This window comes from Podarcis melisellensis (assembly GCF_964234715.1).
Source record: "Podarcis melisellensis genome assembly, chromosome: 7".
In the NCBI taxonomy this organism is placed as follows: Eukaryota; Metazoa; Chordata; class Lepidosauria; order Squamata; family Lacertidae; genus Podarcis; species Podarcis melisellensis.
The window spans coordinates 64554668-64577436 of NC_138539.1; the positions used below are offsets into that span (position 1 = coordinate 64554668).

Below are 22769 nucleotides of genomic sequence, written 5' to 3' on the forward strand. Positions count from 1 at the left end.
AAGAAGAAAGCCTTGTTTATGGTTGCATCATAGCTCAGATCATGTTCTCCCTGGGCTGACTGATTGCAGGTCTATGTGGGTGTTGTTGGCAGGACATTTTGAGAAGCCTTCAAGTTTCAAAGGTGAGATAGGAACGCTTTTGGAATAGCCTGCTCAGCTCCATGAGTTTGGAGGGGTTATGATTGGAACAGAGGGAGCTTCTGAATAAGCACGGCCACTTGGGGTGGATGAGAAAAAATATAGCAGTAGGACCTTAGGAATGAGCTGCTTATAAACTCAAAGATGGAATTTCAAAATGGAACCTGAGAGATTTGGACCAATGTGCCCAGTAATCCCCAGACTAGCGAGTCTTGCTTCAGACGGACTTCCCAGCGGGGACATGCAATTAAGCTTCATTCAGAGGCAGAACCCACAGACACAACAAACAAGCGACAGCAGAGAGTGAAAATATTTCTCATTGAAACTAAGCTTTCGTCCTGTGTGCTGCTATGTACATAGTGGTACTTGATTGGAAAATATTGAATGTAGGACAGCATGTGGCCATGAATCTGTTTCCTTTAAATAAAACCACACAAAGAAGGAAAGAAAGAAAGAAAGCTCTGCTGCATAGCTTTGCATTTCAAAATATTATTCAGTGGAGTAGCCTAGAGGGAAATGAGCAACTGTGCTATGTCGTGATGGGAATGGCACCTGGCTGTTTTTGAAGGAATGAATGTGATATTGCGCCCTCTGTTAAGGGCGGAAGCTAACAGGTCCCATGACACATGCAAGGTTTCGTTAAGGGGTTCCCTTTCAGGGTACAGGCTGGCGAATTTGGGAATTTGGTTTGTGTTAATTGTGTACAGAACTAGGAGGCATTAGATGCTCTGTCTGCACAGTCTCCCCTGGCTGCTTTGCTAGCATTCAATTCAGACATTTTTTAATAGCCACCTTGGGGAAAGCCATTTACCTGGAGGCAGCTGCTGACAGTTCCAGAAAGGGCATTAATGGTGGCAGGAGCAGCCAACATAGGAAGCGATCTTTTGCAACCTACTTTTGCTGAGTGCCAGCCAACACCCTGATGAGCTAAAGCAGCCATGGGAAGCTTTTTTCTCTTTGGAGGGTAACATTTGCTTGGCGGGGGGCACTGTAATCTGTCAGAGGGTGCATGCTTAGTGGTGGGCTGTGGCAGGAGCCAGGATTAGGCACCCCATTTTCTTCCTTCTTTCCTCTCTTTCTGCCACCTACTTTCCCTCTACAACAGCTGGAGTTTCTGAACCTTTTTCAGAGGCAGCCCCGTGTATAACACATTGCAACAATGTAATTTGAGGTTACCAGAGCATAGATGGCAGAAGTTGAGCTATCCCTGTCCAGATAGGGGAACATCAGCTGGGAAGCTGATGGAAGGCACTCCACACCACCAAGGCCACAAGTACCCCCCAGGCTGTGCACCCGCTCCTTCAGAGGGAGTGTAATGCCATCAAGAACAGGCAGCCACCCACCCATCCGGTCTAGGAAGCCACCCACTCACAGTGTCTCAGGTCCTTTTTAGATTGAGCTTCAGTTTATTGGCTCTCGTCCAGTTCATTACCGAGGCAGGTATGAGCTAGGAAAGTAACAAATGTCAGACTCTCAGGAAAAAAGCAAGGTATAGCCCCCTTGCTTGGAAATGTCCTTAGCAGCAGAATGCTGCAGCAGTAGCCAGAATGCTATAGCTTTCTACAGCAGGAGTCTGCAAACTTTTTCAGCTGTGGGCCAGTCCACCTTCCCTCAGAACATGCGGTGGGCCAGACTATTTTTTTTTGGGGGGGGGAATATGAATGAATTCCTATGCCCCACACATAACCCAGAGATGCATTTTAAATAAAAGCACACGTTCTACTCATGTAAAAACACGCTGATTCCCAGACCGTCCACAGGCCGGATTGAGAAGGTGATTGGGCCGCATCCAGCCCCCGGGCCTTAGATTGCCTACCCCTGTTCTACAGGTACCTGATGTCTTCTTTCTATGTAATGTCTTGTGAATCGGGCTAAATATGCCTCATATAATCATGCATGAATCATGCTGAAGCTTTTTTCATAAGTAGCTACCTAGCAACTCAGATCTACCTCTGACTACCTCTGAGGTTATATATGTAGTCCTCCTTTGATCTTCCAGCTCAGGTTCTGAAAACTATATCTGGGGAGGCCACATCAGGTTCCCCCATCTTTTTCATGTAGTTTGACTGTATGCACGGAGTTCAGAATCTCTCGTCATTTGCAGACCTCCTCATGCAGAAAACTGTGGTCAGGCTGTTCTTCTGTCATGAGAAGAGCTTTTATGGAGAAACCCAGGGAAATCCTGTTAATGTGGTTTAGCCACTGTGCCTTGTGATACAGCAACTATGTGTTCCACATGCCTTCCAGCTAACATTTAGGCCTGGGAAAACGTTATCTCAGCTGTTTGAAGGCAGCAGAGGAACAGACACCCTGGTGCCGTATCCTGTTCATTCCCACTCTTGCAAAAACAAACAACAACAACAAAAACCCTTAAAATAGCTTGTTGAGCAGGTTTGGATGATGAGGCTGAATATCAGCCGAGTTTTCCTATCCTGCGTCATCTGTCCAAAACCTTTCTCAGAAAGTGTGATGCTCTGGTGATTATGCATTTTAGCAGGATCTATAAAAAAGTATTATTTATATAAGAACTTAAGAAGCTACCTTTATACTGAATCAAGCTATGAGTCCGTCTGTATTCCAATATGTCTCCTGCTATTCCAACCTGGAGCAGACCTCCTGGGTTTCCATTAGAGGTCTTCCCCAACCCAACTACCTGAGAACCTTTGAACTGAAGGTGTTGTGGATCGAATCTGCATGTAAAGCAATGGCCCCTCAGACAGCACCATGGTTTTTCATGGTGGTTTGTCTTCAGCACTGGCGGTTGAAGAGGAGTGCGGGGGGAGTGCACTGCCCCCAGCAGCGCGGTCCTGGTGGGTTGCCATCACGGCTGCTCCCCAGGACGCACGCCACGCTCCTGCGGGTGGCGCCCCATGCCAGCCCTGCCCCCGCCTTCTCTGTGCCCCACCCGGTGCCGGCACATGAAGCTCAGCCACTGGTCTTCAGAAGCACTTGTTGCAAATTAGAGATGGGGACAGCAGTCTTGTGCTCAAGTCCTGCTTGTGGGCTTCCCATAGCATCTGACCAGCCACTGTGAGAAAAGTATACAATTTATTTAAATAATGATGACAACAACAAGAACAAGAACAACAATAATTAGTTAGCCTTTGACCTAAACCAGCAGGTCTCTTCTTTTGATAAAACAAAGCTTGCTTGAGCAGGGTGGATTAAAAAAATCAATTTTTTAAAAATTTAATTCAGGGTGTTGTTTTTTAATAATTGGATTTTAAAAATAAAATTCTTTTGGAGGAAGAATCTTTCTAAAGATAGTTTTCTATTTAAGTTACATTATAGTGAGAGGCAGGACTGAGACCTGGAGTTGCTTTGACGTTCCGTCTGTGGGAAGTCGCAAAAATTAGAATTAAATTGGGAAGACAATTGGATTTTTACATTTTTTTTATTGGATTATGATTTGTTATGCTAATTGGATGCTTTTAATGGAAAATTAATAAACACTCTAACAAAAAAATAAAGGTACAATATAGTCCAAAGGCTATTCATCAGGAAATAAGGATTTGTTTAAGTTTTTCATGTGTGCTAAAGCTCAGTCCAAGGTGTTTGTTTTTTTAAAAAAATTGTTTAACCACATCAGTTAACAAACATGACTACATATGCTATAATGTTAATGTTTTAGTTAATAAATTGTTTAAGTTGTTATTAAGGAAATGATTATTTTTCTCCTTCCAATAAAGTATAGCTGAAAAGTTGTCCAAATATAAACAGTTAACTTATTAAACCTCACAATAATTTCATAATCATCTGTCTATGTATTTCTAATAGTATAACCAAATCAATACCGGTAATTTTTATATAATCGTAAAAACTACTCTGAAAATTTATTAATCCAAAAATGAAACCTTCATCTGGTTGTAAATATTAAGATTATACCAGCAAGAATGAGTCTTTCTGTAAAAAAAAAGAGAAAAAAAGATTTAAATCAAGTCTTACTGACTAATGATTTAAATCATGATTTAAATTGTGATTTAAATCATGATTTAAATCTTGATTTAAAACAAATCCACCCTGCTTAAGAGATGGGGGGGGGAGTTAAATTGGATTTGAAAATCATGAATTAATTCACAGCTCTAGCTTCAATGTTAGGGCAGAATTCATTTTGTTAACTGCTAGATCAAAAATAGTCACTGATACCTAATGCAGAAGATGTTTTATTGGAACAGCTTATGATAGTAAGTGCATGCAAACTTTCCAGAACTTAAGTAAACCCAGCTTTTCTGAATGGATGATTACAGGTGACCAAGCCCTGGTGTATAATCTGGTATTCACAGCTATGTATGAAAAATACTCTGGAAAGGTGCTTTAAAAGCTTGCTCTCCAGATGTTGTGGGGCTCCAAGCTTCATCCTATCCAGCCATCAGGGATGATGAGTGTTTTGCCCTCCTCTGATGGGTAGCTCACCAGCTACCCATGCTATAAGTAATTCTATTCAGGTGTATGAGTGCACATTTTAAATGCATCTTGTTTTCTTCTTCTTTTCCAGTGGGATCTTGTTTGTGATTCTGCCTGGAAAGTCCACATCGCAAAATTCTCCCTGCTTGTAGGATTAATCTTTGGCTACCTAATAACAGGATGTATAGCTGACTGGTAAGTGCAAATTCACACGGAGATTAAAAGCGATAAATATGTCTCTCTAAAGCATTATGAAACTGCTTTTCTCTCCCCCTTGAATGCTATTACCTCTTCTTTGGCATTCCACTTCAATGCGTGTGTCACAAGCGCAGCGCATTTCACAACTGACTTGCCGCTGATTGATATTGTTGTTGTGGAAAATGAAGTCATTTTAAATTTTTAAAGAAGGTGCTTGAGATAACGGGTGGCTTAACCTGATGTACTTGCACTAAAGCTGGCTGGCAGCCCAATTTTATTAAACTGCGGTAGCCTTGCAGAGGTGGCTGGAACAGCTTTGGGTCACTATGTAACAACATTTTTTTTTAAAAAAAGGGAAGAAGACGGAGAGAGCAAGGAAAACAAAAGTGCTACTTAATCTGAAATGATACGCAGTATTTCCCCAGTACAAAGATGTAATTCCTCCAGAGACACATAAATTTATTCCTGCCCAATCATGTAAGAGAATAGAACGCTGACGTACAAATTATATACAAATCTGAATAGAAAAAAATAGTTGTTTCTAATACTAATAAAAATTGCATTTTTATTTTTTATTTTTGGAAATTCTTGTGTTTTGCAAAAGGAGCTCTTCCTTCTTGCATCCCAATCCAAATTTAATTGTGCTTCAAAACAAAGTATTTTTACATGACCAGTTATGCAAGTATGCAGATGGAGATGTGTGTTCCATATAGAATTCCCACTCTCTGATGAGCATACCGGCGTGCATCAGAAATGTGCCTCCAGTACCTGATTCTGCAAGTGATGCACATGGAAACTGATGACCCACATGGACCTACATAGTCAGGCATGTTTCGTGATCAGTAAAATGAAAGGCTAACAACCTCTGGCACTACTGAATGCCCTGAACTTTATTTAAATAAAAAAGCCTTCCTAAATACATTGCATATTGGAAGTGAGCACATAGTTTTTCTTGCAACTTGTTGATACAGCTGAGAATCTTCCTAGCAGGTCTAGTTCCATGGAGAACAAAAAGAGTGAGGCAGTAGGTGGGAGGAGATGCAAAACACTGAATCTATGCTGCAGTCAGAAAAAATGCCTCTCTTGGTCTTCAAACAAACAAATAAAACAAGAAAAGCTATTGTGGAATATATTTCTCCAAATGGTCTTACATACATGTAAATAGACCAAACTAAGAAATCCCTTGTTAGACCCCTGCTAGACCATCTTCCTGTTGCTTGGCAACCAGCAGAAACCAAAACTGTGCTTTATTAAACATGTTCGTTACTTGAGGCTGGATTAGCTGTTAGGACTTTGATCTCATCTGGATAATGGCTGCAATCTATGGCACAGCGGTCATAGATAGCATCTCCACCTGCTTCTGCTTTGCTGGTTGGAAATAGTCATCCACACAGCAGGCTCCTTAAGGAATAAGACACGTTATATACACACATACATACTTGAAAGAGTTTTTGTGTAGGGTTTTTGATTTCAAGGGGTGTTTCCTTTTAGCTGCGTCTATTTGCTTTGTGGACTGAGAACTGGTGCGCAAGATGGGAATGGCACTAGAACAATTGTGTGTGTTGTGAGAGGCCTTTATTCCAAGATGTCTTGGTAAGAACAGCTCCAGTGTGTATCTTTGGCCATTTGAAAGGTACCAATCAGCCCCACTCACCTCACAGAGTGTTTGTTGTGGGGGAGGAAGGGAAAGGAGAATGTTAGCCGCTTTGAGACTCCTTAAAGGGAGTGAAAGGCGGGATATCGAATCCAAACTCTTCTTCTTCTTCTTCAATGTAAAGCAATAGCGATTTTGAGAAATTCATTTTTAAGTAGGTGCTGTCAGTGGCGGAGCTTCACGCTCCGGCACCAGGGGGTGGAGAGCAGGTAGGAATGGGTCTGGCACACATCCTGGGGGGTGTGGCATGCCACCTGTGGGGGCGTGGCACCCAGTGCAGGCGGGGGGGGCAGCCGCGATGGCACCCCACTGAGATCACGTTGCTGGGGACGGTGCGCTCCCCCCACACTCCTCTTCCTCCGCCACTGGGTGCTGTGCATTTTGCTAGATAATAAGGACACCAAAATGTTTGTGAATGAAAAAGGGTTTGCTTTTATTCTCGCCCCCAAACCACCCATCAAAACCAAATGTTGATGAAACTGCTGAGTCTACAGTCAGGATTGAAATATAAGAAATTAAAAAAGAACTCTAGAGAGCTTTTAGACACACCCAGTGGGTCTTTGTCCCCACCGCCCCACTGGAAAGCAGATCCTGATGCCCAGACAGGAGTGGGGGACCTGAGGCTCTCTGTGTTGTTGGACTGCAACTCCCATCAGCGCAGCCAGTACATTGTATAGCCAATGATCATGTTTGGTGGGGATTGTAGTCCAACAACATCTAGATCCATGTTTGCCAAACTTGGGTCTCAAGCTGGTTTTGGACTACAAATCCCATCATCCCTAGCCACCAAGAGCTGTTGTCAGGGATGATGGGAACTGTAGTCCAAAAGCAGTTGGAGACCCAAGTTTGGCAAACACTGATAGTTTGTCACAGGCCCCCTGCCCCTGACTTATGAGAAGCTGGCTTACCATTTGTTTATGGAGACAATTCAAGGAGCTGGCAAAGCCATATTCAGCTTGGCACCAAGGTTTCTGAAGGATCAGCTGCTCCCATATGAGCCTTAGCACTCATCAGTATTGTTATTGGAGACCCTTCTCTGGGTGCCCATTCCACACTGAACTTCACATCTCCTTTCTATTCACCCTTTAACCCATGAAGAAACATGAACGGTATTAGGCTATCTAAGAGGAGTAGGTGGCATTTGGAGATGGGCACCCTGGTTGTAGCACCCCCCCTCCCTAAGAACACCTGAGTGGAACCTGCTGTTCTAAGAACATAGGTATATTATTTCAAAATGCAACACATGTTGCTTGCAGACCTACTGTGTGATATTGCTCCCTAAGTATCTCCATAGAGAAATTTAAGAATCAAAGTTGTTGGGGGGTAGGGAATGTTGCATCCAGTGCAGAACTCTCATTTGAAAAATGGAGTGTGGAATTTGAAATACATTTGGCTTTGTTCCTCTTTTTATTTCTGTAGGGTTGGTCGTCGGCCAGTGCTGCTCTTCTCTGTTCTATTCATTTTGATATTTGGACTATCTGTGGCCCTCTCCGTGAATGTGACGATGTTCAGCACACTCAGGTTTTTCGAAGGGTTTTGCCTGGCTGGAATAATCCTTTCGTTGTACGCTCTGAGTAAGTATTGCTTTTGTAATGCATCCTGCCTACCTTAAGAAACGTATCTTCTTCTGTATGCCAGAATTTGTTGCAGACTGTGTTTCAACATTATGCAGGAAAAAAAGAGAGATAAAATGTTAATTCAGCATGCATTTTCTTGTGTCATGTTGTTGGGGAAACTAGACAGAATGCCTTGCATCTAGTTCATAACCACAGTATCAAGACAGAAGCAGTAGTAATGCAGTGCTTTCTTACTGAAATCTGTACCCCTCTATAAGAACATCAGCAGAACTCTGCTGGATCACTCCAAAGGTCCACCCAGGCCAACAGTTGAGTCTCCACTTATGGCCGGTCAGGTGCCTCTGAAAGCTCACAGATGTGGCATAATTATTTGTTTCCAGCATTCAATCATCTATGGTACCCTGAACCTAATCATGGAAGCTTTCTTTGACTTCTCAGAAACTGATATACAGTGAGAGAGACATTTTCCATGAATTTGCTAATGTTGTTTTGTTTTCAAATGGCTGAGATCAGTGAGACCTCAGTTAAAGTGAAAGCTGTGTGTTGATGCATTGGTTCATTATAAGGAGTTTCTGGTAATAATTTAGTACTGCTTTTTTATCTGTATCTCCAGGAGGCCCCGAGTTGAAAAAGAAAGCCTCAGTATCAGTAGAGTGCAGGATTCTTCAATTATTAGCATGCAGTTGTTAATGTTATTTTACCCTACATGGTAAACCATCATCCTTAATACAGTTTTACATGTAGTTGCAGGAAATGGGTGATTTGCTTCATTTGGATGTAACACTAAACTGTGGTTTAGCATTACCTGAACAAGCCCCAGGCTTGTGAGCTCCCTTACCCCTCCTCTAGTACAGACACATTAAAAAAACAACCAGAATGCAACACTCTTTCGCTTGGTTAGAAATCACTCTTGTAAGTGGAGGAGGCTTTCTGCTAGTGGAAGGGCATCTTTGGAACCAAGCCAATGTCAATAAAGTATGGGATATTTGCTTGTCTGTTTAAATATGCATACACTGCTTTTCCACCATAAAAGCCCTCAAGGCAGCTTGCAGAAACAATATTACACCATGCTCAAAGCATTATAGCATTTATCCAGAGATCTAATGTACTGAGCTTACCAAGTTGAATAGAAAGGGATGGGGGTGGGGAAGAAATATTCCACCAAACAAGAATAATGCAGTTAATTTTCAGTGCTGATACAAAATGCAATTGTTGAATTATATTATCTCTTATATTTAATCACCTGACACTATAGCACTTCAATTTCTTTCACCATTTTGGTGAATCTGACTATTTTATAAGCTTAAGACCTATAATCTCCACTCAACAGAAATTGAAACTGAAATCTCATGGACTAATTGGTAGGATCCATATTTTGAGCCTTGTGTTTCTTCAGTGGCAGTCCCTTAATCACATGGCAAACCCAATCAGAAAATCAGCAGAGAGTTTTTTTGTTTGACAGGTTTTTTGTTAGATCCTCTCCAGTCCTTTGAACGCTTATGAACATCAAGTCTAAATTTGTACCTCTTAACCTCAACATGCATTGTTGCTGTGAATACATTTTTGCTCTACATTCACTTACCTGTCAGTACCACTGAAGTCAATGTAGCGTTCTTCTGAGTAGACTCTTAAAGGCTTTTGCTTACTGTCACTCAAATGGCATGCAGTATAGTATACAAACATTGATGCCAAATAGTCATGTGATTGGAGACAATAACATTTGATTATGGCTAATGCTTTCAGAAGGAAAATCTTAATCCTTACTGCCATCATAAACTCTTAAGAAAGAACAGGATTGAGTAAGATATGCTGTTTGAGTAAGATATGCTGTTTGAGGAGAGTCAAGGCCAAATTAGTGAGCACCAGGGAGTTAGAACTGTCAAATCATCCTTAAATCTGACAAGCAAGCATCCTCTGCCTATGGGAGCCCTCGAGTCAAGGCTCAGCCAGTGAAAGAACTAATTGTGAAGAGTGTATCTAAGCATGGGCAGATGCCTTTTTGCTCATTACCTAATGGCTAATGTGTCATATTTTCTTCTTAGAAGACAAGGAAGGTTCTCTCTCTCTCCTCCTTTCTTGTTTTTTAAAACTTCTAACAGGGTCACCTAAGGACAGCAGTAGTTCTTAGCGAAATGGTGAAGTGTATAAATCTATGCAAGTGGAAATAATTTTCCATTTTTCAGGTAGATGCTCCTGTCATTTTTAACACCTACCTCGTTAAAATGCTGTGGTCCACCTCTATGACGACCTTAACCTTAGAGCACAAAAGCATATACGCAGTGGCACAGATCTGCACACAGTTGCGGCGTGTTCAGTAATTTCATGGATGGTCGAGCTAAAAACCATCTTGCAAAATTAGGAAGCATAGGTGGCTGGCCTCTGAAAATAATCTTGTTGTAGTAGAGAATTAAGTCGCTGCGCCTATTGAAAATGCTGTCGGGCTGCTTTAAAATGCGGCGAAGGAAAAATACGACGACAAAGTAACCTCTGCTGCAATTGAAATAGACGTTTTCACATTATGATAAGCAGTCTGCAGAGTAGAGCTCTGACTGAGTTCCAAGATGGGGACGGGGGCTGCCACAGGTCTCTCTGCTACCACCGTGGTCTGTGTGTACAGGGGGCAGAGGAAGATGTAGGAAGCCCTCCCTGAAAAGCAAATAGTTTTAGTAGAGCAACTGTCACGGGCTGGCAGAGTCAGGAGGAGGATGAGCCTGGGGGGGTGCACAATGGGGAGAGAATGAACCTGGGGGGGACCTAGTGGGTTGTGGGGTCATCCACTGGGGGGTGAGAGAGAATCAGAGACTTTTTTTTTCATTTCATGGGTAGTGTTGGGTAAACGTCTTTAAATGCATGTGTGCTTTATATAATTGACTTTAAAGGATTGCTCAGTTCCTCCCCCCCACCTATGTCTGCTCAATTGAATTGGACCTTCACCTTTCCCACTCATAGCAGCTATGAACATACCAGGGTGGTAGGGGCAACAGAACACAGTATCAGTGATGGTGTGGGAAGCAGTGGTTTTAATAGCGCTAGTAGGAGTTATCTGTCCAGAAACAGCCTCTCTTTGAAGAATGGGTGTGTTAAGTTGGGGAAAGAACTGTACGTTTCTCTCCTCTCCCCTACAGCCACCGAACCTCGCGGACCTTTAGCTGGAATAGAATAAACACAAGGGGTACAAGGCTATCTGGGGCCAAGGCCAAGGTTTTCAGGCTTGTTCAGTTTATACAATTGATCTCTGCCATTTGCTGAGTCTCTAGAGCTTTGGCATTGCTGCTGCAGGAGGAGGAAACCAAAGGCACTCCGCTGTGGTTGGAGCAGAGCTCCAGACAGTAACACACACACCCCTGAAAAAGAAGAAAGAAAACTTAAATTCCCCAGAGTGGGTCCAAGGATACTCTGAGAGCTGAAGACGGCAGGCGCAGTTGTTTGGGCCCTGCTTTTAGTAGCCTCCCACTTGATCTACACAGAGTTGAAAAGATAAGTTGTGATGGTGCTTACCTGGTAAAGGGGGGGAGGGAGAGGGAGCAGGAAGAGAGAGAGAGAAATGGGGATGGAGGAGAGAAGAGGCAGGTGGAAGCAGCTGTCTGAGGAGGGAATGGAAGAGGTCGCTTTCCGATCTGAAGTGGCCATGCATGCTGGCTCCAGTGCATCCAGCCACCTCTAAAAGAAATATGGAAAAAGAATGAGAAAGGGACGTTTCATTCCCATTTCTGCTGCTTGATAAGAAGGGGGTAGGGGAATGGGTCCCTTTTTCTTTCAGTGGTGGGGGGTGGGGAAGAGAAATAAAAAAGGGATCCATTCTTATCAAACAGCCAGTGAGCAAAGAAGGGAACGGATAGGTCCCTTGTCTCTCTCGCCTTCTCTCTCCTCCCCCACTCCTCACACAGGGAAAGAAGGGACCCTTTTATTCCCTTCCTGCCACTAAGATGATAAATGGGAGGATGGAGGAGCAAACAACCAGGCTAGTGTAAAGGGGGAAAGAAAATGGCACAGAGAGTGTCCTGGAGAGCATCTTGCCTGAAGCGCCCCCACAAACCCGGCAGCACCATTGGCCTCATGTGCCAAGCCTTCTGGTGGATCTCAATGTTGGTCCAGTCTCAGGTCATGGGAAGGTTTGTGTAGGTATAGGTGGTCCTGAAGGTAACCTGGCCTCAAACTATTTAGAGCAGCCTTCCCCAACCTGGTGCCCTTCAAGACTCCCCCCCCCCCCAGTCCCAGCCAGCGAGGACAAAGAGCATAAAAGTGTGCTGGATCACACCAATGATCCATCTAATCCTTCATTGTGTTCTCATAGTAGCCAACCAGATGTTTGTGGGAAACCTGCAAGCATGATTTAAGTGCAAGAACACTCTCCCCACCTGTGGCTTCCAGCAAACTGGCATTCAGAAGCATCACTGAGAGCCATGAGAGCCAGTGTGGTGTAGTGGTTAAGAGCGGTAGACTCGTAATCTGGTGAACCGGGTTCGCATCCCCGCTCCTTCACATGCAGCTGCTGGGTGACCGTGGGCTGGTCACACTTCTCTGAAGTCTCTCAGCTTCACTCACCTCACAGAGTGTTTGTTGTGGTGGAGGAAGGGAAAGGAGAATGTTAGCCGCTTTGAGACTCCTTAGGGTAGTGATAAAGTGGGTTATCAAATCCAGGCTCCTCTTCTTCACTGCCTCCAACTGTGGTGGCAGAACATAACCAACATGGCTAGTAGCCTTTGATAGCCCTCCTCCATGAATTGGTCTAATTCTTTTTTCAAGCCATCTAGGTTGGTGGCCATCACTGCCTCCTGTGGGAGCAAACTCCATAGTTTAATGAAGCTGCACTTTCTTTCATCTCTCCTGCATCTTCCAACATTCAGCTTCATTGGACACCCATGAGTTCTAGTGTTATGATGGGAGCTATAGTCTCAAAATACGCATCACACCAGGTTGGGGGAGGCTGATTTAAGGACTTTAAAGGTGCTTTAAACTGGGTGTAGAATTGTGATAGTAGCCATTGCTGCCAGTACAAAATAGTTGTTGTTTGTGCCAATCAGTTGCCCTCCATGAGCAACAGGTCTGCCACAACCTGCAGTGCTTGAAGCTTCCAAATCACCTTGAAAAGCAGCCCTGTGTAGAGCATGTTGCAGTAGTCTAATCTAGATGAAACATAACAATAACATGAATTATTGTGAGCAGGTCCCAGATAGGGTCACAGCCGATGAATCAGCCATCTCAAGAAAACTATTCTTATGCTCTTACAAAGGCTTAGGTGAAAAAGAAGAAGGAGAAGAAACCCACCAAAGGACAGTTGACAAACGTCTAATTCACTTTGCTTTTTGCCCTAATCTTGCTTGATGAGATACTTTACCAAACATAATTCCTAGATTTGGCATAGCTGCTAGCAGGCAGACCCTCCTGCCAGGATGTCTGCTCAGCAGATGGTAGCTTGGGTAGCAATGAATTAATCTGTCAGATTTGGTTTCGCTCAGTTTTCTAATCTTAATGTTCGATTCAACCCACTAAAAAAAATGCCTGCCCAAACATTTGTGCACATTTTGATGTGGACTTAATTTTTCTTAATATAATACAGTTTTGTATGCTATTTTCACCAATGTACACATTTCTGTATGCGTTGTTGTTGTTGAACTGTGTTGCAAAATTCAGAGCAATGCAAATTTCAAAGCATATCAGTGTTTGCTTTGGGAAGCATGAACTAATTTCATCTCTATACCTCATCAAGGCAGACTGTGCTGAGGTAGGGACAGATCCATCACTTTTACTTCTCTCAGTTTCACATCTTTCCAACCTTAAATTAAGTTCTCCACATTTCTGCCACAATTTGCAACTTTCTTTAAAAAAAAATCACCAGCAAAATTCACCAACATTTTAGTGTGATTTTCTCCTAATATAAACACATTTTTTTGCAAACCGTTTCCCCTAATACAATGCATTTTAATGAATACTCTTCAGCTGGAGAACTGCGTTACAAAATCCAGAGAACTGTGAATTTCAAAGGATGGCTGTGTTTTCAGTTTCTTGCATTGTTTTGAGAAGTGAAAATTAGGTAGGTTTGCTGTTAGATGTGAACTGAATTGATTTCTCTCCCCACCCCCCAATCACCAGAGTAGAGTACAGAAGAGGCAGAGTCTGTCCCCATTTAGGAAGTTTGCCTCTTGGTCAGAAATAGCAAAAAGCAGGAAGAACAAGCTCAGCATGCAGCTCCATTGACAGAGATAAATGAACCAATCCTGATCCTCATTCTATATCAGGAGTGGCTAAACTTCAGCCCATGGACCATAGCCTCCCACCCAAAGATTTTCTGTGCCCACCACTCCAAAATTTGTTGTTTTATTTATTATTAGTTTTTAATTATTGACTGCTTCTTTGTGGTGCCAAAAGGTTTTTGGGGAACTCCCTCCCCAGGTCCCCTGTCAAAATCATAATGATAGCTATCTGGAAAATATATATCTGAACAAATCTAGAAATCCAATAGATGTATTAGGTTTTTTTCCCCTCATAGCCCCAGCAGTATTCTTTACAAGAAACTAGGTGCAGAAGGAGTAACTTTTGAAACCGCGAAGATGACTTTCCCTGTATGTTACAGAATATAAATTAGCAGCATAGTCATAACTCCTACATATCTGTGGCTACAGCCTCTTTCCAAAGGAAGCAGTAGATTCAAAGGGACGTCTTGTTTCCATCCTGAATATCCTGTCAGTTACCAAGATTAGGATCTTGGAACTGAGCAAGGTACATACATTCCTAATGCCACAGGACACACTAGATCATCTCACTTGAATCTTTTGTCAAAGTTTTCCTGTAGCTGTTTTGTAAAGAGGTTTCATGAAGAGCCATAAAGTGTCTGCAAGCAGCTTTTGTCAGTGTCTAATGCAACACACAAATCTGCCCTATGTGTGTTTACTCAGAAGTACATCTGACTGGGTTCCATGGGGCTTATTCCCAAGAAGTGTGTGTGCATAGGCTAGCAGGTATAACACTGTGACTGTTTTCCCCCATTGTCATTTGATGTCTGCTTTAACAGCTGCCATGCTAAGCTGTCTTACTGAGATGTTTATATCATTAGGTGCCTGTTAATCAGTGTGATTAAGAGGGGGGAATATGAATACCTTAAATAAAATTGTCAGCGTTTTGTTTTTCAAATTTATTTGCTGCTTGTGAGTTCCTGCACAGATCTAGAGTCAAATTGCTGTTACTCAGTTTTGCCTGGTCTATGTGAATCTTCCACTCCTGTTTTATTTGAATGGCCAGTTACTTAACTACTTTAACACCAAGTCCATTTGGAAATGAACATGCATATGGGCTGTAGACCAGAAGGTTATAGATATATAAAGCTGCTCAAAATAATCACAGAAAAACTGTAACTCACTTTTTGGAGAGGGGGAGAGTTGCGTATGCCACCTTAAGCTCCTTAGAGAAATGGTGGGAAATAATAATAATAGCACTAGTAATAGGGCTAATTCACTAGTAAAATGTCCTCCTTATTATCTCATCCCTGTGCCAGTGCTCCATGGAAACACTCTTACTGGTTGCATAATTCAAAAAACTGCTGGAAGTGCTGTTTTGATAATGGAAATATAAAAATAAAGATAATGGAAATATTGGGTATTTGTTACATGGGATCCAGGGATAGCTGGGAGGTTTCATGTAGTGGCCATTTGTCTCTCTGAACTTGCTGCACTGCAAATTTAAAACATTGCTGCTTTTTATCATTTAAATTGATCAACTTTTCATTGGATTCTTATGCACTCGTTGCAATTTTCTACTCTGTAAGCATTATGTTTTTGACAAAGGCATGTCAGATTTTGGCCTGGGAAATTTCTAACTCAGAGGCTGCGGTTGTGATATAATACTTAAACTTCAAGTGCTAGCAGTTGGGACTGTGCACAGAGAAGATATTTACCGGTGAATCAGTAGAAGTTTCTGTTTAGAAACACAAAGACAGTTTGGGCTCCAAGGTAGAGGTTCAGCTGCAAGGTGCACCGCCCTCCTGGGTGAACACTGGGCTCAGGAGGAAGCTGAATAGCTAGCCGTGGCTCTGAGATCCCAAGGCTCTTTTTCAAGCAGTTTTCAAATTTAAAATCCTTTTTTCTCTAATGGCAATTGGGGATTTCCCAAGTGGAGCATTCAGAGCCCTGCCTTTGAAGACTAAAATATCATTGTGCTATTCCAGTGCATTCGTAAAAGACTTGTGTTTTTCTCTAGTTGTTTTGATGTTCTCTCTCCTTGTTGCCTTTCCCTTCTCTTTGGACATATCTATGCTACACACACAAACACACACACACAAACTGGATATTATAGTTTGGTGAAGTGCTCAGTTTTGTTTGATAACAATTCTTTACATCCAAAAAGTAGCTTCCTGTGTTCCTAAGTTACTTACAGCTGTCACCTTTTTTTGGTTTGCAAGTAATCTATTCTAAAGAGAAATAATCTTGTGTATGTGACACAAGAAATCCTGTTACGGTGTGCCATACAAAAGTTCCAGTTCTCCCTTGGCAGTGTAGGTCATGTCTTCATAGGTCTTCTGGCTGAGGACAGTGAGAGGACCTTGATAATGTTGACCGAAAGTAACAGGACATATTTTCTAAGATATCTGAAATATGAGACTAGTTTGTATATCATACACTGTTGATGATCTCTTATTACCTTGGTGAGCTCACAGCTCCTTTATTCCCAGAAGTGCTGAGCTGATTGACGGCTGAAGAAACTCAAGACGGGTGTGACTAACCTTTCTTAACCCAGGTTTCCCTAACTGTGAAATGTGATCATGCTGTGAAAAGTTAGGGCAATTGAAGTAGAGGTCCAAGCCTAATGAGAAACGGTTAAGGGAATTGTGTGTGTTTAGCCGGGTAAAAAGGAGACTGAGAGGAGAGCCATCTTCAGATATCCAAAGGGCTGTCACCTGGAGGATGGGGCAAGCTTGTTTTCTCCTGCTCCAGAGGCTAGAACCAATGGATTCGAGTTACAAGAAAATCGGTTCCAATTCAACACCAGAAAGAACTTTTTGACAGTAGGAGCTGTTTGACAGCAGAACAGACTTTCATGAGAGGTTATGGACTCTCCTTCCTCAGAGGTTTTTAAGCAGATGTTGAATGGCCATCTGTCATGTGTGATCAAGTTGAGATTCCTACATTGCAGGGGATTAGACTAGATGATCCTTAGAGCCTCTTCTAACTCTACAATACTCTACAATTCTATGATTGTGGGGATGGCATACAAAAGGCAAATTCATTCACATTTATACCTGCCTACACAGTTTATTAGGGACGCGGGTGGCACTGTGGGTTAAACCACAGAGCCTAGGACTTGCCAATCAGAAGGTCGGTGGTTTGAATCCCCATGATGGGGTGAGCTCCCATTGTTCGGTCCCTGCTCCTGCCAACCTAGCAGTTCAAAAGCACGTCAAAGTGCAAGTAGATAAATAGGTACCGCTCCAGTGGGAAGGTAAATGGCATTTTCGTACGCTGCTCTGGTTCGCCAGAAGCGGCTTAGTCATGCTGGCCACGTGACCTGGAAGCTGTACGCTGTCTCCCTTGGTCAATAAAGCAAGATGAACGTCGCAACCCCAGAGTCAGCCACGACTGGACCTAATGGTCAGGGGTCTCTTTACCTTTACCTTTACACAGTTTATTGGGAAAGGGAAACAAGCAGTGATGTGAACATACTGGAAGTAGATGGTTTTGGCAAATCTCAGTGATCCAGTCACTCTTCCAACTCAAGCTTAGCTGGCCCAGAACAAAGGTCATTTCAATAACATTTAGCAGATGTGTATTCTACTTACTATGGGTCAGCTTGGAGATTTATCTGAAAATTTGTAGGTTGTATAGTTACAGAATTTATATTTAAATTTGTGAAATAAGACATTTAAACACAGAGGCCTCATTCCAGCAAAAGTGAGCTGTTGCTAAGTCCTCTTGAAAGAAATCAAACTTGCATTAGACATTAGTTACTGATTCCATTGTTTTCAAAGGATCTCATATTCCTATTTAATTGGAAGTAAGTCTCACAATGGTCTCACAAACGAATGGTTTCACTGGGAAACTAACCAGACCGTTCTTCAAAACTGCATGAAGAAAGTAAGGCTTTGTGCTATGTTTGCACTTCAAAGCTTATTTGAGATCTTGTAGCTGAGTAGTTAGTCCAGTTGACTGTACAACAACACACAGCCCCCTTTCCATTTAATCAAGTGAGCATTTCTAAAGCATATAAAAACATAGACCTATCCACTCCAAGACCCTGTCTGTATTTTGAGCAAGCAAGTCAGGATTTCTGCTGGTTTCCAATTTGTGCTGAAATTTGATTGTATATTAGCTCATCAGATGCTGCACTTTTTCTTCAGCTGGAACCTTTTCCTCTTATCAATTCTCCTACATTTATAATTCCGCTTAAGCAATTCTTTTGGTGAACTGCTTTGATCAATATCTGGAACTTTTTGAAAAGGAGCAAAGGGGTACAGAATGTATTGATGCACATGCACCAAGCAATAGCATTAAAGGCAGGACAACAAACAGCCAAATTTTGATGTAATGATGTGGATTGTTGTTACAACTTTCTGCTAAAGTAGAATGCGCTGATAATGTGTATTTTGATTCCATTAATTTAACAAGCAAGGACAGAAGGCAAGGTGGCCATGATCACACTTTCTGCAAACAGAACAGTGAATCTCTTGGTTTGGTTTACAAGGTCATAAGCATGTACACTTGTGGGTTGATCCAAAAGTAAATTTCATCATGTGGATTAAAATGTGTCCTAAGACGTCTTGCATCTGAAACTGGTAACACTGGGTATTCTAGACTGCAAATGCAGCACCATCTTCAGTTGACCAGTTCAAATATTCACTCCCTGAATTTTTAGAAGTGTTTGAAATTTCCCCCTATATAAAATAACACATCGTGTCAAAATGCACTGCTTTGGAGAGAAGTTTTGGAAAGCATTCTTGTATTTGAAGTGGTTAGTTTAAATTGAGTCACTTTCAAACAGTTGGGATTTCCCACATAGAAACTGTGATGTGTTACAGTTCTGTACTGTACCACCTTGGACAGCAAATGTTTAAACAGACGGTCATTAAAAAGAATGATAGTCCTTTTAATAGGCTATCATTTAGTTTAACACACTTGAGTTCTCCAAATAAGAAGACTATATCCAAGGGCTTTATATCTCCCCACTTGCCCCTCACCCCAGTTTGGTCTTTGAACTATTATTAGGGAACCAATGTGACCAGTTCTCAATTACTGGACTGTAGTCTGACTTTGTCACAAACAGTAAGCTTTTGTTAACAGCACTTCAGGAGACGCGGCCGAAAATAAATAGAAGCCTGCAGAGAGCAGATGCCAGTAAATAATCTGGGCCTTGGAGTAAGGCATTTTGTCCAGGGATCTGGCAGTCACTCTACCCTCAGGAAGGGAAATATAAACCATCAGTTTAGCATTACAGCACTGAAGGAACACTGTGTTGATCAGGAGATTACAGTGTGTCTTCATTGCAGTTCTGCACCTTCACTTCTCTTGGGCTTATACATTAAAGGTAAAGGTAAAGGTACCCCTGCCCGTACGGGCCAGTCTTGACAGACTCTGGGGTTGTGCGCCCATCTCACTTAAGAGGCCAGGGGCCAGCGCTGTCCGGAGACACTTCCGGGTCACGTGGCCAGCGTGACATCGCTGCTCTGGCGAGCCAGAGCCGCACACGGAAACGCCGTTTACCTTCCCGCTGGTAAGCGGTCCCTATTTATCTACTTGCACCCGGAGGTGCTTTCGAACTGCTAGGTTGGCAGGCGCTGGGACCGAGCAGCGGGAGCGCACCCCGCCGCAGGGATTCGAACCGCCGACCTTTCGATCGGCAAGTCCTAGGCGCTGAGGCTTTAACCCACAGCGCCACCTGTGTCCCAAGGGCTTATACATTAGGAGAGAGCTAATGTTGCAGATGTGCAAATGTACATTTAATAAAAAGCACAAGATTCCTGGTTTCTGCATTCTCACAGCAAAAGACAGGTCCAGAGGAAGATTAAATGCAGGGCCTCTAGTCACAGTCTCCACCTCCTCACAGTGTTATAGTTTGCATGATGGTATGCAGAAAATGAGTGCTACTAGGTTTCTTTAATGGGACAGTAAAAATGTTAATCTGATTTTCAGTTAAATGTAGCTGTGTGGTGTTTATACTGCTGTGCGCTGGGGAGAAAGTCTATAATGTTGAGATACTTGAATTGGAAAGAATTTCCATCGGTTCAAGTTTAGATGGGCCACAGGCTTATTAGCTGATACTCTGTGATGTAATGGTGTTGTCTTTTAGTACTTCCTGGAACCACAGAAACCTATCTATGAAATGTGGTAATTGATTAAGGCTTCTCCACCCCTCCCTGTGTCCCTTACACAATGTGCTTGCTTAAGATAGTCAACAGACCTAGTAAATCAAACATTTGTATTTCAGGACTCCAGTAATGTGGTGCAGGCAGTGTTTTCATTACATGCTCAGACATTTGGTCTGCGTTTTGAAATGCCTTCAAGCTATGGTGCTTTTAATTTTCCATTAAAGCTTTCCTGACCCTCTGTCAAATCGAGTACTGTATAAAAGTATTTTGCCCCTGCAGATTGCCTTCTGCTGTAAAACAGCAAAGTGCCCTGGCGTTGCAAATGCTGCTGTGTTAACATTAGTTCTTTGCCAAGCACAACAGTCATGGCTCATAAATTCAGGCAGTCCTGATATACCAATTGTGTTAAGTACACCAGGTCCTTGAAACAAAGGGTGAGCAGTGTGGCGATAAGCTCAAATGTCGTTGCATTTGGGGGTTCAGCTGGGGGTCAAAGACATTTCAGTGGAGGGGTGGCAAAATGCACAGCAAGCTTCAGAAGCTTCATCTTGGATATATTCAAAATTAAAAAGCAAAGTATATTATGATAACAATTATACCTTCATGATGACTGTAGGTATTAGTGTTTCTGAGGAACAATCATGTCTGGTCTTAAAATAGTCCCTTCTCCCACTCAACCACTCAGCTCCTTCTGATAGTACCCTGATACAAAGAGTGCTTCTTTATGCATGTTTATGAGTGTTTATGTATTTGCTTAGTTGCACATTTCTTTCTTATCCACCCTTTACCATAAGGTTTCATGGTGGGTTGTAGCAATACCATCGTGCAATTGAAGCAAACAAAACAATGCCAAACAAAAACAGCACAGGATAAGTTAAACAAAACAGAAGAGTTAGGGCCCATTAAAATACATTTACTGTCAAAGGCCAGGTAAGGAAGCTTGTCTTCAGTATTTGGTGGAAGCTGTATAATGAAGGTGCAAAGTGCACTTCTGTGGGGAGGAGGTTCCACAATTTAGGGACTGTCTCCTGGATTGCATCATGATCCTATATTGTCTTGTGGACCTGAAGATACTTTTCTGAAAAGGAGTAAGAAGGGTTATGCAAAAGTGATCCTAAAATAATTAGAAGCATGTGACATTCAGTTCCCAATGTTGATCTTTCTTCCCCCCTTGTTCCTGAGCTACATCTTCCCTGGCGGGGAATCGGGCAGGGGAGCCATTTTGGTTTCTGCCGCAAGTGCCGAAATGTATTGGGCTGGTCTTGGCCTGTTGAACACAACGTGTGTAGACTCTTGTTTTAAACAAATGCTGATTATCTGAATACTTATATATTTGTTCCTTAATTCACTTCAGTCAATGCAACTATGCAATTTTAAACTTAATGAATGTGTCCTTAGAGATTTCCAGAGGAAATGGTTGATAACGCTTGCTGGTCCTTTTTGTGTGTGTGGCGCATTGGCAGTGATTTCCAGATGACTTTACTCGTTTGTCTTCCATTTGCTTCAGCTAGGAAGTAATCTATAAATTTATGGAATTAACTTGGAGTGACCTTTGTGAAACGCTGCATATCAATATGACCTTTTCAAAAATGGCATTGGGAGGGATGGAAATGGCTCCTAGCCGACCCCCTCTAGTATTTTGCTCCCACCAACCCTTGAGAAATCAGTGTATGCAATCTAGATCACAGTGATCCATAAATAAGGAACAGGTGCACACAGTAAGTGGCATCTGGAGTGATCTGCTCAGCAGGACCCAAGCAGATTTTGAAAGACCTCCTACCAAATTAAAAACCAAAACAAATCCCTATCTCCTTCAAAACACTATATCTTTAAATAAATGGGTGCATTAATTCTAATTCAAAACATTCCCTTGAATGGTGGCACTGTCATTAGCAAAGCTCCTTGTGTCATGTTTATTGGCTTTGTTTATTTGGCACAATTATTCAATAAAAATCTGATGGATGGTTGGTTGTTTGCCATCATGTTTGCTGTCTGGTCTGGCAGGAGTACTCCCAAGTGATGAAGATGCTCCAGACTGAAGAGGAATCTAATTGAAATGACAGATAATAAGCAGAGAGAGCTTGACAGTCCTATCAGGATGTGTGCTCAATGTTGTTTTTTTTGTGTGTGTGAAACTTTAAAGGGAAAAAATAATAATGGAGACTGACACAGGAGTGATTAAATTTTAATTATTATTTTTTTGAAGTTGTCATCCATTAAGTAAGAAACCAGCTCTCTGATAACAAGCAATTTCACTTGCTTTGGGAACAGAAGTTGCCCTGGTTGGTCCCCAGGACCTGGACAAAGGCAGCACATCCCTATTGGCTTCCTTTTTGATACTATTGGCGATATCTTTCTGGGTTGCCTGGCCAAGATGGGCCTTGGAAGCATCAATCTACCATGGTACTGGCTCTTCCTGGGAGATCCGTTGAAGAAGGATGTGCTTAACACTCTGAGAGGTCATCCAGAGACTGGGTTGTGTTGTGAACAAACCACAAGAATAAAC

At 42.4% G+C, this 22769-nt stretch overlaps 1 protein-coding gene across 4 annotated transcripts in view; it reads left to right on the forward strand.

Moving 5' to 3' along the window:
- SLC22A23 (solute carrier family 22 member 23) overlaps nt 1–22769 on the forward strand; it is a 103897-nt gene that overhangs the window by 18471 nt on the left and 62657 nt on the right. For 3 of the 4 annotated variants that reach the window (XM_081918212.1, XM_081918209.1, XM_081918210.1), the window contains exons 2-3: nt 4634–4737; nt 7814–7968. In XM_081918212.1, coding sequence (XP_081774338.1) covers nt 4634–4737; nt 7814–7968 — 259 coding nt within the window. Of the gene's footprint in view, nt 1–2688; nt 2999–4633; nt 4738–7813; nt 7969–22769 lie in introns of those variants that run through there. The other variant, XM_081918211.1, reaches the window with a different exon arrangement.